The sequence below is a fragment of the Somniosus microcephalus genome, chromosome 4 (assembly GCF_052327205.1).
Source record: "Somniosus microcephalus isolate GS21.2 chromosome 4, FLI_Smic_1.0, whole genome shotgun sequence".
NCBI classification, from domain to species: Eukaryota; Metazoa; Chordata; class Chondrichthyes; order Squaliformes; family Somniosidae; genus Somniosus; species Somniosus microcephalus.
Window position 1 is genome coordinate 290,167,487 of NC_140990.1, and position 17,997 is coordinate 290,185,483.

Here is a 17,997-nt window from a genome sequence, read left to right on the forward strand (position 1 = left end):
AAGAAAGGTGAGAGAGGGAAACGAGGGAATTATAGACCAGTTAGCCTAACGTCTGTTGTCGGGAGATTACTAGAGTCTATAATTAAGGATGGAGTGACTGAACACCTTGAAAACTTTCAGCTGATCAGAGAGAGCCAGCACGGATTTGTAAAGGGTAGGTCATGCCTGACGAACCTGACTGAATTTTTTGAAGAGGTGACTGAAGTAGTGGACAGGGGAATGTCGATGGATGTTATTTATGTGGAATTCCAGAAGGGATTCAATAAAGTTCCTCATAAGAGACTGTCAGCTAAAGTCAAAGCTCATGGAATTGAGGGCAAATTATTGACCTGGTTAGGAAATTGGCTGAGCAACAGGAGACAGAGAGTAGGGATAATGGGCAGGTGCTCAAAGTGGCATGAGCACAGAATCATAGAATAGCACAGCACAGAAGGAGGCCATTCAGCCCATCGAGTCTGCGCTGGCTCTTTCGAAGAGCAATCCAGTTAGTTCCACTTCCCCGCTCTTTCCCCATATCCCTGCAATTTTTCCTCCTTCAAGTATTTATCCAATTCCCCTTTGAAGGCTACTACTGTATCCACCACCTTATCAGGCACAGCATTCCAAATCCTTACCATGGGGGTTCGGGTGGGTGGGAGAGAGGGAGACTGGGGAGAAAATAGGGAGACTGGGGAATGAGGTTGGCATGGAGCCTAACATTTCCTACAGCACCAGCAGCAAAGTGGTGAGTTGGGGCAGCACTGAGAGAGGAGCAGCCAGTAAAGGGGCGAGTGAAACCTGGGACCTTACTGTGGGGAATAGTGAAAGATTGCTTCCACTGGTGGGCCAATGGGGACGTAGACTGAGGATTCTCACTTGAAGAACCAAGGAAAAATGGAAAAGAAAGGTTCTTGAATTGAGGGCCATTATATCATGAGATGCTTCACCACAAGTGGTTATTACGGCAGAGACTAGAACATCAGTAACAGGGATTGGGATAAGTATTTGAAATGGAGGAATGTAAAAGAATCTGGGGGAATGGGTTTAGGGGAGAGCACCAGCACCGACGCAGACACCAGGGGCTCCATGACCTCCTCCTGTGCTGTAATTTCTATCATTCTATGAAAAATCTCCTTTATTAAGTCTGAGCCCAAGGAGTGATTTAGAAATGTTGATGCTGAGCTGAGTTTAGGGCGATGTGCCCGGTGAGAAGTGCCCCAAACACTGAGCCCGCTGCCCGCTGTGCGATTTCTTGGTTTGGTTCAGGTCGGTCTGTGCCGGCTGGTTTTGACGTTTAAAATCCAAATACAGATCAGCTCTGACGGAGGCTCCCAGTTCAGAGATGTCACCTTCAAATGGAACCGGAGCCAAAGGAGATGGGGAGAGAGATCGAGCCTGTTAAAAGTGGCATCATCTGGAGAGCCTGACCGCACTGGCTATGATTTCAGGGTGAATATCAGCACATTATAGGATTACTACCAGTTACAGGTAGGATCTCGGGGCATTACACATCAGTGAGTTATTGTATAGTGTTGGTGATAAGGGGAATCTGAGTGCTACCACCATTTCTATTAGTTATCAGTGGTGTGTTACCATTAGTTACGATAATGACTGGTGTCTAGAATACAAGGGGGTAGAAGTCACGATACAGCTAAACAAAGCCCTGGTTAGACTTTTTAAAATTCATTTATGGGATGTGGGCGTTGCTGGCAAGGCCAGCATTAATTGCCCATCCCCAATTGCCCTTGAGAAGGTGGTGGTGAGCCGCCTTCTTGAACCGCTGCAGTCTGTGTGGTGGAGGCACTCCCGCAGTGCTGTTAGGTAGGGAATTCCAGAATTTTGACCCAGAAACGATGAAGGATCAGCGATATATTTCTAAGTCAGGATGGTGTGTGACTTGGAGGGGAACCTAGAGGTTGTGGTGCTCCCATGCGCCTGCTGCCCTTGTCCTTCTAGGTGGAAGAGGTCGCAGGTTTGGGAGGTGCTGCTGAAGAAGCCTTGGCGAGTTGCTGCAGTGCATCTTGTAGATGGTACACACTGCAGCCACGGTACGCCGGTGGTGGAGGGAGTAAATGTTTAAGGTGGTGGATGGGGTGCCAATCCAGCGGGCTGCTTTGTCCTGGATGGTGTCGAGCTACTTGAGTGTTGTTGGAGCTGCACTCATCCAAGCAAGTGGAGAGTATTCCATCACACTCCTGACTTGTGCTTTGTAGATGGTGGAAAGGCTTTGGGGAATCAGGAGGTGAGACACTCACTGCAGAATACCTAGCCTCTGACCTGCTCTTATTGCCACAGTATTTATGTGGCTGGTCCAGTTAAGTCTCTGGTCAATGGTGACCCTCAGGTTGTCGATGGTGGGGGATTCGGCAATGGTAATGCCGTTGAATGTTACGGGACGGTGGTTAGACTCTCACTTGTTGGAGATAGTCATTGCCTGGCACTTCTGTGGCACGAGTGTTACCTGCCACTTATCAGCCCAAGCCTGAATGTCGTCCAGGTCTTGTTGCATGCGGGCATGGACTGCTTCATTAACTGAGGAGTTGTGAATGGCGCTGAACACTGTGCAGTCATGAGCGAATAACCTCATTTCTGACCTTATGTTGGAGGGAAGGTCATTGATGAAGCAGCTGAAGATGGTTGGGCCTACACCTGGAGTACTGTGAGCAGTTCTGGGCACCAGACCTTAGGAAGGATATAATGGCCTTGGAGGGGGTGCAGCATAGATTTACTAGATGGACTCAAAAGGTTAAATTATGAGGAGGGATTACACAAACTAGGTTTGTATTCCCTGGAATTTAGAAGATTAAGGGGTGATTCGATTGAAGTTTTCAAGATATTAATGAGAACTGATAGGGTAGATAAAGAGAAAACTATTTATGCTGATTGGGGAGTCTAGGACTAGGGTATGTATCCTAAAGATTAGAGCCAGGCCTTTCAGGAGTGAAGTTAGGAAACACTTCTACACAAAAAGGGTGGTAGAAGTTTGGAACTCTCTTCCACAAATGACAGTTGATGCTAGCTCAATTGATAATTTTAAATCTGAGATTGATTGATTTTTGGTAACCAAAGGTATTAAGGGATATGGGGCAAAGGCAGGTATATGGAGTTAGGTCACCGATCAGTCATGATCTCACTGAATGGCGAACAGGCTTGAGGGGCTAAATGGCCTACTCCTGTTCCAATGTCCTGGACAGCAGGGCAGAATAGAGAAATTGCCCTTTTAAGTCAAGTTAGATGACCCACCAGAGTTAGCTAGCGCTCACATATTAACTTTGTAACAGTACATGAACAGATGTCCAACCAAATGTATCAAGCAACTCTCATCAATCTCACGGTTCTGTGCATTTCACCTACTGTGGAATAAAGCAGCATACAATTTTGAATCAAACTTCGCCTTACCCAGCGCCAACTCCATTTAACTTTAGAAGATACAAAAATCTCATCCAGAACATAAGGGAGTTTCATTGTTACATTCCCAGGTCCTGCTACTACACTAGTAGATATAGGGCAATGGGAGTCAGCTTCTGTAACAAAGTGACCAGACAGCTTAAGGGAGCAGCTGACACCATTGAACCAGGGTAGATATCTGCAGCAGACCCAAATTTGTGACCAGAGCTGGATTAAGAATTTTTGGGGCTCTGGGCACCAAGAACATTCGGGGCTCCTCTGCATCCCTGCATAACTGCTCCACGATCCATTAAAACACACACGTGTAGTAAAATGAATGAAGAAATTGTCCCATACAATGTTCACACAGTGCAGTAATAATAAAGCAAATCATATCAAAATATAGTATGCTTAAATGAAACTGCTCCAGGCAGGGGCCCTGTAAGGCCATGCATTTATTCGCCCCATTTACGACACTCACTATTCCACCCAGTTCAATTTATGCCCAGTTTCCTGATGAATCTGAGAAATTCTTCATGTAATCAATAGTTAAATCCACATTTAGGGACTGCGCTAATACAATTTGCAATCATCATATACTTAAAGTAAAAGAAATTCCCCATCCATGAAAAATATCACTGATGTATCAAGTTCCACTACATTCAAAGAAATAGACCTCCAAAGATTTGATTGACTGACCCTCAAATGTAGGAATCATAATGTATTTACTGGCATGAACATTTAAAAATAATTAACCCTACAAACTATACACTAGCTATTAGTAGATTATAAGCAAAAGTGGGAAAACTTTAGAGAATGGGATTGATTTTATCTCCATCTGGCAAAGGTCCAAGAGGACGTTAAGTTACTGAGCTAACACCGGATTTCAAATTTCATACATTTTTAAGTGGCAACCAGGTGTTCCCAAATGGATAGGCAGATGAATTTAGAAAAATCAAACTCTCCATGAAGCATAGCAGAAAGTGAAGAATAAAAGTCATATAGGATATGGACAACTTCCACACGGTACAATCAGTTTATAAGAAAACATTTCAGAAGACTACACATCTCACGAGGGGGACTAAAACATGACACGATCTTAAAAGATTTCCTGACAGAAATCAATCTAGAAATTGCAGATACACTAATGAAACATTACTGGACATTAATTTTAGCACATTAACTTATCCAATGTTAAAAATTAGGAAGCATTCTAGACACTAAGGATCATGGTAGTTTTATCGAAGTTTGTTTTAAATTTTAAAAATTAAGAACTTTAAATTAGATAAACACCCACCTCTTCATCTCCTGCTTGATTTTCTGCTGCCTACAGGAAATAATATTAAACCAGGAGGAAAGTTAATAATCTTATAGCTATATCAATCAATTACATACAAATTTATACCTTTTTGAACTAATTAAGGCTCCCAAACATAGGGTGTGCCATTGTTCTCGATTACTATACAACGACATAAATTATTGCTAATTATCTTGCATTCAAAACTATGAACCAATAGCATCTCAATAACTGTTATGTTTCAAATTATTTCCTTTACATTACATACTTAAGGCAATTTTGTCAAAATACTGCTTGAACAGCTGCCCTGATGACTTAGTAGGTAAATGCTGAGCCAAATAAACTAGCAAAGTCCCAAATTCAATCCAAAATCTGTAATGAGTTAGCTGATCTCAAAGTAGCAATTTGGTACTGCAGTTCAAGCCTGTGGGCCCCTAGGTTATGGATGGTAGGAGAAGCTGGGGGTGTGGGGGAGAAAAGGAGAGGAAAAAATATCATCCAGAAACTCCTAGTTGTCATCTGGTGCCACATGCTGGGAAATGTCCATTGTGTGGACTTCAGAGGAGGACAAGATTAGGTTGGGTTGCAATCAATGCCACACGGGGCCACGCAGCACTCCGGACTTCCCGCGCAGCCGGCTCTTCAATGGGGAAAACCGCGCACGCGCACCCCCACCCCACCAAAAAAAAAATTAAAGGGAACATTGGTTGCAATACTCCCCATGATCAAAAAAGCTGCTGGCGCTCACTAATGAAGAATGTCCACTGGACAGGGCGCCAGAAGGATGCTGACAACCATGAGCTGTATGCAGCATGAGCCACCAACTTCTGGAAAGGAGCGGAAAAAACTTGAACAAAACAAAGCGAAACATATTTCTTGTGAATTAACATACAAATACGTTTCCTGCTCTTACTGATAAAATCTTCCAATCCACAATGTAACTCCCCACCTCACACGAGTGGAAGATTGGAGTTTACAATATAGGTTAATGTTCCAGTAACATTTTTGATATTGAATGACAAGGTTAAAGGCATGCCAATCTGCAAAGCTATTGTTTTTCATTCTGCAAATTGATTTTATTTAAAGAACTGCAAAAGCTACATCTGCAAATCTAAATCTTCTTGCCACCCATTTATCAAATTTGGATAGAACTGCATGAATCTGAAGGTGTTTTCAAACTGACCAATTTGGCCTGCTTCTCTGCCTTCTTGGCAGCCTTTTCTGCTTCTTTCTGCAGTTTCTTCGCTGCCTTCTTGGACTGTGCCTGATCGTCTGGGACACTGCAGTGGATAAAATAGTAGCAGTCATTGAAAAGTTTGTCAAGTGGTAATGCAAAATGTATTAACATTAGAACTGTTAGTGCCATCTATTGTGCATTTCATACACTTGCTTGAGGATGTTAAAGGGTTATTAGAAATGAGACTTGGAATTCTACTAGATGTAAAAGCGATTTAATAATTCCTAGATAAACTGTTTGTGTTTATATTCCCCATTCAGAAGCTGCATATTTTAAAATATTGAGCATTACTAATGCTTTATTTTACACTATCCTCAATCAAAACAGCTGTAATAGATCACAGTAGACAAGTGTGATTACAGTCAACATATAATTACTAAACTACCGCTTCAGGAAACACACATGAAAACTTGTGTCATGGGATACCAGCTACAAGGAAACAGATAAAGGCAGCAGGTGGTTTAAGTTCAAAACTGCTTTGTTCTCGTTAGTCATCTTGTTACTTCCACTAAATGAACAGGCTGAAATTAGAATGCCCAAGCACGGGAGAACCAGACACAATGTTATCGTACTGGACTCAATTAGGACTTGGTGTAAAATCTTAATGGCGGGGGAGAAAATGACTCCTTATCCACGGCTGACCTGTGCTATCAGAAAGCTGCTCTGCAATTCCATAAATGTAACATATCTACAAAAGAACGCTTATGTCATACAGAGACAAGCAATAGACCTAATGACCTGGAATTTGCGATCAGCGGCGAAGCGAAGGCGTTTGCTGCTGGCCCCAAAGTGCGTTTCGCACAATGATCTCGCGATCTGTGTCGAGAACGTCGGGTTTTCCAATCTTCAATTCAAATCAGCGGAGTATAGTGGGAATCCCACAGTGTGAGTTGCTGTGACGTCAACAAGCTGTCTAAGCAGCCAATCAAAACGCAGAATTCTCAGACAGCGAGCAAGGAAGTGAGTAAGCTCTTAAAATTCTAACTTTTTAAAAATGTTAGAGAGAGCAAAACAAAGATTGGGGCTCTCATGGGGAAAAGGCAAGCCTGAAATAAAGATGAAACAACTTTAAAAAAAGTTAAGTTTCTTAAAAATTTTAATTTCTATTAAAATGGATAAATTTGACACTGCACAAAATTAAAATTAGTTTTTCAGGGCCATAACATTTGTTTAGCAGTCAACACGCTGTTAAAACCCCAGTTACACCTAATCCAAAGGGTCTAACTGTTAATGGGGTATTTTACAGCGGTATTACCGCGGAAGAGCCGAAGTTTGTGTCAGTTTCCATGATTTGAGCGATTACACCAATTGCCGGCTCTGTGGGGGGCACAGCACAGCCAGTGGAGGAGCAGTGAATAACAGACCTCAACTTCAGGATTTCTGCATTAGGCTTCGCATGCGCTAAATAATATAAATAATAATAATTCAACTTTATTGTCATTGTACAATGCACAAGTACATGAACAACGAAATGTGATCTTGCAAGCTCCCATGAGTCCAGTACAAATAACATTAACATTAAACGTAAATAGCACCGTCCTGGGAGAAGCAAAGCTGCTGCGTCTGTGCGCGCCGCCATTCCATTTCCACCATTCCTCCTGTCCGACAATCTTCAGCCCAACGCCCGGGCCTGCTCACCAGCCGCCCCTCCCGGGGCTCCTTCCGTGACCTTCTCACCAACCGCCCCTCCTTAGGGCTCCTTCCGTGACCTTCTGCACCTGGTCTTCCCTGATGGTCACCCCTCCAGGTACTAACCAGGCCTGGCTCTGCTTAGCTTCCAAGCCTTGCCAGTGACCCTGTCCCTAGTCCCAGGAACAGGGTCCGGACGTTGCGGTCAGTTTCAAAGGCGAAATGACAGCGAACGCTGCCAGTTTGCCATCATCAGGACCGCAAATTCCGAGCCAATACCATGGTTCAGGTCCCGGAGTCACTGGATAAACTTTTTTTCTTATTAAAATGGAACTACTTTCATTGAACATGATGCTGACAATAGGCATAATTCCAGAACCACCACTCAACACACGACATGTTTCATTTCCCCTCGCACTCCAAAAAATGATTCTCAGCATCACAGCAGCAATATGAACTATCTCTGAAGGCACCAGCTACTATTTTTTGCTGGCCAGGAACTACGCTAAGCACTGTGCCTCCCCTCCCCTCCGTCACCTCTATAAAATCCAGCAATGCTATTCTGCAGCCTTGAGGTGATGCACCAGGAAGAAAATAAAGTCAATAAAGATTTTCAAACAACTGCTCGTGCGCAAGCCTCTGCTCATTCTACAATGCTGCAGAATCCGTCCCAAAATAACAATTGGCTGCTTTTCACAGTACTACCAGCCAAGGCTATGACAGAACCACTTCCAGTTGGTGGTCCCTAATATAAACGAGTCAACAGACTACCTTTCTCACGGAAGGTAAATCCTCAGTTACAGTTCCCCGATGTACACACTGATTTAAAATAAAAACAGAAAATGCTGGAAATACTCAGCAGGTCAGGCAGCATCTGTGGAGAGAGAGAGAGAGAAACAGGGCTAACGTTTCAGGTCAGAACTGAATAAAGCTAGAGATGTAGCAGGTATTAAGCAAGTGCGGGGGCTGGGAAAGGGGGGGGGAGGAAAAGAACAAATGGGAAGGTCTGTGATAGGGTGGAAGGCAGGAGAGATTAAATCACAAAAGGGATGATGGTGCGAGGCAAAAGGGGATGGTAATGGGACAAGTAAAGCGACAATAGATGGGTCTGGAAGAGGTATAAATGGGAATAGCAGAATCATCAACAGCTGCCATCCGAAGAAAAGGGGGCAGAGTTTATGGTCTGAAATTGTTGAACTCCATGTTCGGCCCGGAAAGCTGTATAGTGCCTAATCGAAAGAGGAGATGCTGTTCCTAGAGCTTGTGTTGAGTTTCACTGGAACAGTGTAGGAGGCCGAAGACAGAGAGGTCAGAGTGGGAGTGAAGCAGAGAATTGAAGTGACAGGCAATCAGAAGCTCGGGGTTACGCTTGCGGACTGAATGGAGGTGTTCCGCAAAGCGCTCACCCAATCTGCGTTTGGTCTCCAGAGAGCTGTGGAAGCTGCAACATTAAATAAATTTAAAATGGAGATAGACATTTTCCTAGCAGATAAGGGAATTAGGGGTTACGGGGAGAGGGCAGGGAAGTGGACGTGAGTCTAGATTCAGATCAGCCATGATCCTATTGAATGGCGGAGCAGGCCTGAGGGGCCGTATGGCCTACTCCTGCTCCTATTTCTTATGTTCTTAATGTAGAGGAGACCGCATCATGAGCAGCGAATACAGTATACTAAATTGAAAGGAGTACAATTCTATTTCACCATTGATTTAAAAGCAGCTATTTTCTTATTTCAAATGTATTTCATTACAGGTCATAATGTAATATCATAGATTTTATTTTTTACCAATGTTCTGTCCTTATCCAGTACCTTACCCAAAAGGACAGTGGTCATATGCAAGCCTTGACGGTGAGGGTCATCTAAACAAGGAATGACAAGACTTGTAAACCTCAAATGATTTTCTCACCAAATGCTTGTCCAACTTTCTCTTAAAGTTACTAATGTCATCAGCCTCAATTAATGCCTCACTGCACAGCCCATTCCAAATATTCACCACCCTGTGTGAAATAGTTGTATCGCTGATCTATCCTTTCACCGTCGCTCTTCTGACACTTATCCCATGTCCAATGTCCCCGACTGTTCTCAGGGACATGGTAAAGTTTCTCAGGGTTCAACATGGTGATACCCTCGTAGATCTTAAATACCTCAATAAGTTCCCCTCTCAGTGTTCTCTACTCTAGTGTAAAGAAACTCAGCTTTTGTAGTCTCTCCTTGTAGCTCAGGTGTATGGTGCAAGGTACCAGACAGGTAGCCCCTTACTGCACGACCTCCTCCCTGGAATGTAGCGAGCAGAGCTGCACATGGTACTCCAGTTGCGGATGAACCAAATGCTCAGTATCACATGATTTGTGTTCTATACAACCAAATATCCTATTTACCTTATTCACTGCTGCTAAAGACTGCAGTTTCAACAAACTGTCCACCAAATACTGTCCCTGTGCTCCATCTTGTAGTCCAACATTTATTTTCTAATTCCAATTTTATTCTCCTTCCCTAGTCTCATCACGCTGCACTTGTCACTAATAAATTTAAGTCACCATTCCGGAGCCCAGCTTCCCAATCTTTCAAGGACTACAGCAGTTCAAGAAGTAGGTCCACCATCACCTGCTCAAGCCAACAAAGGATTGGCAATAAATAGGGCAGTGTTGGTGTCACCCACATCACATGAACAAGAAGAAAACAACTTTACACCTAGCGATTTGCAACTGCACCCCCCCCCCACCCCGCACCTTTGTATCATTGGCAAATTTTGACGGATTTGTTTCTATCCCCATTTCCAAATCATTTATGTACGTGAATAGCAAATGTTCCTGCACTGTTCCTATGGACATCCCATTAATCATTTCTCCCCACTCAAAAGCAGTTCAATGCATGCCCATGCTCTGCCTCGCTTGATGCAGTCAGTTGTCAATCCATTTCAATAACTAATCGACCTGTTCCATGTTTTTCTATGTTCTGGACCAACCTCCCATCTGGTACCATATCAAAGGCATTCCTGAAGTCGAGATTAATATCCATGGAGTTCCCTTCATCCATAACCTCCCAATACTTCCTCAAAGAATTCTAACAGGTTTTCCAAGAATCATTGTCTCCCTATAAATCTATGCAGTCTATTTAGAGCAAGAACTTTGGTCGATTTTCCCTAAACCTGAGACAATGAGGCCAACTGTCACCCTGGCTGAGATTAATAAAGAGGATTATTGATTGAAACTGGTGCCTCCGTATGATTCAATAAGTACCATACTTCAAATTGATTTCATTACAGATCACAACTATGCAATTTTGTAGATACGTGACTTGCTGAACCTTTAGGGAATTGGGGATTTTCAACTAACTTGATTTTAATAAAATGAAACTTCATTCAAGCTTCATTTTGTGAAATCTTTAGAAACTGGCTGAGAAGAGGGTGACAGAACAACAATGAAGTGAATTGCAAGCACAAGTCAGTATCAGTCCATCAATTTACAGTTACATCCTGCGGAGTACATTGTAGCTGTCACTGGGAAATACATGCAAGTCACAGGTTAAATTTTGAATCATTGCTTATGAAACATAAAGAACCTCAGGGAAAATATGATGACTAAATTAAATAATAACTTGCATTTATATAGCGCCTTTAACATAGCAAAATGCCCCGATGAGCTATAAAGAATCATAATCAGACAAAAATGGATGCCAAGGCAAAGAAGATATTAGATGGGGTAACCAAACGCTTGGGCAAAGGGGTGGGTTTTAAGGAGGGTCTTAAAAGAGAGGTAGATTGAAAGCTTTAGGGAGGGAATTCCAGAGCATAGGACCTAAATGGCTGAAGACAAGATTTGCAATGGTGGGGTGAAGGGAAGAGTGGGGGGTGCGCAATATGCCAGGGCCAAAAGAACACAGTGATTTGGGGTGGGGGGGGGGGGGAATTGTAGGGCTGGAGTAGGTTACAGAGATAAGGAGGGAGGCCATGATGGAATTTAAACATGAGGATGACCATTTTAAATGGAAGGCAATGAGGGACCCTAAGCCAATGTAGGTCTGCAAGGAGAGAGGCGATGGGTGAGCAGGATCTGGTGCAGGATAGGGTAAGGGCTGCAGGGTTTTGGATGAGCAGATTTCTATGGAGGATGGGAGGCTGGCCAAGTGAACATTGAACGAATCGATATTGGAGCTGACAAAGGTGCGCGTGAGGGTTTCAGCAGCAGGTGGGCTGAGGCACGAGAGGTGGGGGGAGCGGGGTGCTGGGGCGATGTTATGGTGGTGGAGAGGATATACGGTCTGAAGCTCAGCTCAGGGTCAAATAAGATGCCGAGGTTGCAAGCAGTCTGGTTAAACCCAAGACAGTGGCCAGGGAGGATGACATTTGTGGCAATGGAACAGAGTTTGCGGCAGGGCTGAAGATGATGGCTTCAGTCTTCCCAGTATTTAACTCGAGGGAATTGCGGCTCATCCAAGAGCCGAGACACGCAGTCTGACAACAGAGGCAATGGAGGGGTCAAGACAAATGGCGGAGAGGTAGAGCTGGATCTCGTCAACGTACATCTGGAAGTTGATCCCATATCTTCGGATGATGTTGCTAAGGGGCAACATGTAGATAAGGAACAAGAGGTCGAGGATATATCCTTGGGGGACTCCCGAGGTAACAGTATGGGGGCAGGAAGAGAAGCCACTGCTGGAGATGCTCTGGCTACAATCTGATAAGCAAAAGTGTAACTAAGCGAGGGCAGTTCCACTGAACTGGACAAGAGGTGAGACATTGTAGGAGGATGGTGTTGTCGACCATGTCAAAGACTGCAGAGTTTGAGGAGGAAACTCAAAAATGCACTGATATACCTATCAATTCATTCCATGAAAAGCGACGAGTTAAGATTGTAACTATAGGTTTTTATTAGCTAAATAACAGAGCCCACCCTCGTGGGTGATCGGTTCCAACAAGGAGGAATACCAGCCAGTCGATCACCTTTATGCCTGGGCAAGCAGGCGGAGCCATGGGCGGAGTCAGCTGAGGTCAGCCCAGGTATAACAGCGTGGCAAGAGGTAACCTTGTGTAGTGATACAACAGCGTAAACAGTGATAACCATAGTGTAACGATATAAACAGTGATAACCATAGTGTAACGATAGTGAACGATAACAGTGGTTTGCCACATTCACCCCTTGTTTAAATTTGAGTCCGGCGGGGTGAAGTGTACTACCAGTTCTGGTATGTCAGTCTATCCGGAGGCCTCGTAAGCCTTTCTGATCGGCGCAGCAGCGGCGGCGGAGGTGCAGTATTCGAAGTTAAGGCTGGTGTCTGTGTGGTCGGCGAAGGCTCATGAGGTTCCGGCATGTCGTCTACCGGGGCTGGATTTGGGGGAGTGGTGGGGGGTAACGGTGGTGTCTCAGGGGTGCCCGAGGGTGCGAGGTCTCGCAAGGAGACTGTGTCCTCCCGCCCGTCTGGGTATGCCACATAGGCGTACTGGGGGTTGGCGTGCAGGAGGTCCACCCTCTCGACCAGGGGGTCCGTTTTATGGGTCCTCACGTGCTTCCGCAGCAGGACGGGCCCCGGAGAAGTCAGCCATGTTGGTAGCGAAGTTCCCATAGTCGACTTCCTGGGGAAAACAAACATTTGCTCATGGGGGGTGGCGTTAATGGCAGTGCAAAGCAGTGACCGGATGGAGTGCAGCGCTGCCGGGAGGACTTCCTGCCAGCGAGAGGTTGGGAGGCCCTTGGACTTTAAGGCTAAGAGAACGGCCTTCCAGACTGTCGCGTTCTCTCTTTCTACCTGGCCGTTCCCTCGGGGGTTGTAGCTGGTGGTCCTGCTTGCAGCAATACCTCTCGCTAGTAGGAACTGGCGAAGTTCCTCGCTCATGAAGGATGAGCCCCGGTCGCTATGTATATAGTTCGGGAACCCGAACAAGGCGAAGAGGTCGTTCAGGCATTTGATGACCGTGGTACTGGTCATGTCTGGGCAGGGGAAGGCAAAGGGGAAACGGGAGTACTCGTCAATAATGTTGAGGAAGTACACATTACGGTCAGAGGACGGGAGGGGCCCCTTAAAATCGATGCTCAAGCGCTCGAAGGGGCGGGTGGCCTTGATCAGGCTTGCTCTGTCCGGCCTATAGAAATGCGGTTTGCATTCGGCACAGGTTTGGCAGTTCCTGGTCATGGTCCTGACCTCCTCGATGGAGTAGGGCAGGTTGCGGGCCTTAATGAAGTGGTAAAGTCTGGTGACCCCGGGGTGGCAGAGGTCGTTGTGGAGGGTCTGCAGTCTATCAACTTGCGCGTTGGCGCATGTACTTCGTGATAGAGCATCTGGGGGTTCATTCAGTTTACCAGGCCGGTACAAGATATCGTAATCGTAGGTGGAGAGCTCAATTCTCCACCTCAAGATCTTGTCGTTCTTGATTTTGCCCCTCAGCTTGTTATTAAACATAAAAGCGACCGAACGCTGGTCGGTGAGGAGGGTAAATCGTTTGCCTGCCAGGTAATGCCTCCACGATCGCCTGGGCCTCCTTCTCGACAGAGAGTGTCGGATCTCAGGGCCCTGGAGGGTCCTTGAGAAGAAGGCCACAGGTCTCCCCGCCTGGTTAAGGGTTGCAGCTAGGGCGAAGTCGGATGCATCGCTCTCCACTTGGAAAGGGATAGACTCATCCACCGCGTGCATTGTGGCCTTAGCAATGTCTCCTTTTATGAGGGAGAAGGCTGCGCATGCTTCTGCTGTCAGGGGGAAGGAGGTGGACTTCATGAGGGGTCTGGCTTTGTCCGCATAATTGGGCACCCATTGGGCATAGTAAGCGAAGAGCCCCAGGGTTCTCTTCAGTGCCTTTTGTCAGAGGGGAAGGGGAAGCTCCATGAGGGGCGCATTCTTTCGGGGTCGGGGCCGATGACTCCGTTCTCTACTACGCAGCCGAGGATGGCAAGGCGCGGGGTGTTAAACACACATTTCTCCTTATTGTAGGTGAGGTTCAGCCGTTGGGCCGTACGGAGGAATTTCTCCAGATTAACATCATGGTCCTGCTGGTCGTGGCCGCAGATGGTGACGTTATCTAGATAAGGGAACGTGGCATGCAGCGCGTTCTGGTCAACCATCCGGTCCATCTCCCTTTGGAAGACCGAAACCCCGTTGGTGACGCCGAAGGGAACCCTAAGGAAGTGGTAGAGGCGGCCATTTGCCTCGAAGGCGGTATACTGGCGGTCCTCAGGGCGGATAGGGAGTTGGTGATAGGCAGACTTAAGGTCGATGGTAGAGAATACCCGGTACTGTGCAATCTGATTGACCATATCAGATATGCGGGGAAGGGGGTATGCGTCCAGCTGGGTGTACCGGTTTATGGTTTGGCTGTAGTCGATGACTAGGCGGTGTTTATCGCCGGTCTTAACGACTACGACCTGGGCACGCCAGGGGCTGTTGCTCCTCTCGATGATGCCCTCCTTCAGGAGTCGCTGCACCTCGGAGCTAATAAAAGCTCTGTCCCCGGCGCTGTACCGCCTGCTCTTGGTAGCGACGGGTTTACAGTCGCGGGTGAGGTTAGCGAACAAGGAGGGGGGCGGGACTTTGAGAGTGGAGAGGCCGCAGGTGGTATGCGGCGGGCGGTTTAAAACCTGCTGGTTGTAGACTGTGAGTGGGGGGAGGGGTCCACCGTATGCCAGGGTGACACTTTGGAGGTGGCATTGGAAATCCAGCCCTAGTAGGATGGCAGCGCAGAGCTGGGGCAAGACGAGAAGTTTAAAGTTTTTATATTCCGTGCCCCTAACCGACAGGGTCACCACACAGTAGCCGCTGGCGTCAGTTGAATGTGACTTCGACGCCATCGAGATCCGCTGGCGCGTTGGCCGGACAGTGAGGGAGTAGTAGCTCACCGTGTCTGGGTGAATAAAACTCTCCGTGCTTCCGCTGTCGAACAGGCAGGTCGTGGCGTGGCCGTTTACTCCGATGTCCATCATAGACTTGGACAGATGATGCGGGAGGGCTTGGTCAAGCGTGATGGAGGCCAGTGTATGGCTGAGCGAGCTGCTGTAGTCTGCGGGCGGGGCGGTGGTCGGGTCTGGAGACAAGGTGGCGGTCGAGTGCGGTGAACAAAATGGCGGCGCCCACGAAGTTGAACAAAATGGCGGAGAAGATGGCCACCCCCACAATTCACATGAGGCGATGCTGGCATCTGTTGCCTTGATTAAAGATGGCCGCCCCCACAACTCGCATGAGGCACTGCTGGCGTCAGTGGCTTTCCCCCTGCAGGCCTTCGCGAAGTGGCCTTTCTTTTGGCAGTCGGAGCAGGTCGCGTTCCTTGCAGGGCAGCGCGCCCTCGGGTGTTTCGCCTGGCCACAGAAGAAGCAGCAGGCGGCCCGATCGCGGGGCTCCGCTGCCGCAGCCGGTCCCGGGGGTGGCGGTCCCAATCGATTCCGGGACACCGACGCTGTGGTAGGTCCCGGGGCGGCGGTGCGAGGGGTATTGCGGCCGGAGTTGGGCCCGAGTCCCAGGGTCGCGCAGCACTGTACCTGGAGTATGCCTCGAGGTCCCGATGGGCCACTTCCAAGGAGCGAGCGAGGATAGCAGCTGTTTTCAGGTCGAGGTCCTTTGATTCCAGCAGTCTTTGCCGTGAGTAGTCTGACCGAAGGCCTTTCACGAAGGCATCGCGGATATTTCCATCGGTATGTTCTGCAGCTGTTACGGCTTTAAAGTCACAGTCCCTGCCGAGTATTTGTAGCGCCCGTAAGAAATCATCAACCGACTCTCCTGGCTGTTGCGAGCGGGATCTTAGGAGATGTCTGGCATACATAGAATTTACAGGGCTCCGGTACTGCTCTTTCAGCAGGTTGAGGGCCTCCTCGTATGTAGCAAGGTCCCAGATAAATGCAAATACTTTAGGGCTCACCTGGGCGGTCAGAACTCTTAGTTTGGATCCCGGAGGCACGCCAGATTCTCCCAGGTAGGATTCGAAACAGCTCAGCCAGTGTTCGAAGTCGAGGGCTGAGTTCGCTGCCTGTGGGTTTAGATCCAGGTACGGCGGTCGGAGGGCTCGCAGCCAGGCCGGCTGCTGTGGCTGTTGTAGCTGGCCGTTTGGCTGGTTGTTTGGCTGCTCCGATCCACTCATTTCAAAATTTAGCCAATAAAATTGATATACCTATCAATTCATTCCATGAAAAGCGACGAGTTAAGATTGTAACTATAGGTTTTTATTAGCTAAATAACAGAGCCCACCCTCATGGGTGATCGGTTCCAACAAGGAGGAATACCAGCCAGTCGATCACCTTTATACCTGGGCAAGCAGGCGGAGCCATGGGCGGAGTCAGCTGAGGTCAGCCCAGGTATAACAGCGTGGCAAGAGGTAACCTTGTGTAGTGATACAACAGTGTAAACAGTGATAACCATAGTGTAACGATATAAACAGTGATAATCATAGTGTAATGATAGTGAACGATAACAGTGGTTTACCACATGCACATTGCCTCTTTTCTGCAAAATCTAGTGTTTCTTATCCTACATCTACTAAACATCACAAACTATTTTTCAAATTTTAGGAATTAACACAATCATCTCTATTAATTAGGTAATAGCTTAAATGTTATTGGTTCTACAAATGGACTTCAAGGCATTCTAGCATTCTACATTTTGAAGGGAAACTATTTTAATATGAATTCACACTAAAATTAATTACATTAAACTTGGTGTGGGCATTTACTTGAATTTCATTCAGTATTACACTTCAGCATCTGACCAAGAGAAGTTGGGTTTATTAACCTGGATGGTTCTCTCCCCTCAGGTACTGTCCCGCTCTCCTTCAAATCTGCTGTCTTCACCCCTCTCCTCAAAAAAAAACCTTAACCCCTCCGTCCTTGCAAACTACCGCCCCATCTCCAACCTCCCTTTCCTCTCCAAAGTCCTTGAACGTGTTGTCGCTTCCCAAATCCATGCCCATCTTTCTCGCAACTCCATGTTTGAATCCCTCCAATCAGGTTTCCGCCCGCCACAGTACCGAAACGGCTCTCATCAAAGTCACAAATGACAGCCTTTGTGACTGTGACAAAGGTATACTACCCCTCCTCGTCCTTCTTGACTTGTCTGTAGCCTTTGACACAGTTGACCACTCCATCCTTCTCCATTGTTGTCCAGCTGGGTGGGACTGCACTCGCCTGGTTCCATTCTTATCTATCTAATCGTAGCCAGAGAATCACCTGCAATGGCTTCTCTTCCCACTCCCACATCGTTACCTCTGGTGTCCCCCCAAGGATCTATTTGGCCCCCCTCCTGTTTCTCGTCTACATGTTGCCCCTTGGCGACATCATCCGAAAACACAGCGTCAGTTTCCACATGTACACTGACGATACCCAGCTCTACCTCACTACCACTTCTCTCGACCCCTCCATGGTCTCTAAATTGCCAGACTGCTTGTCTGACATTCAAATACTGGGAAGACCAAAGCCATTGTCTTCAGTCCCCGCCACAAACTCCGTTCCCTAACCACCGACTCCATCACTCTCCCTAACATCTGTCTGAGGTTGAACCAC

At 46.9% G+C, this 17,997-nt stretch overlaps 1 protein-coding gene across 1 annotated transcript in view; it reads right to left on the reverse strand.

Moving 5' to 3' along the window:
- Nucleotides 1–17,997, reverse strand: part of dars1 (aspartyl-tRNA synthetase 1) — a 70,095-nt gene that overhangs the window by 47,104 nt on the left and 4,994 nt on the right. The window contains exons 2-3 of the mRNA XM_085986639.1: nucleotides 5,847–5,943; nucleotides 4,664–4,693 (exon numbers count right to left, since the gene is read on the reverse strand). Coding sequence (XP_085842765.1) covers nucleotides 4,664–4,693; nucleotides 5,847–5,943 — 127 coding nt within the window. The remainder of the gene's footprint in view (nucleotides 1–4,663; nucleotides 4,694–5,846; nucleotides 5,944–17,997) is intronic.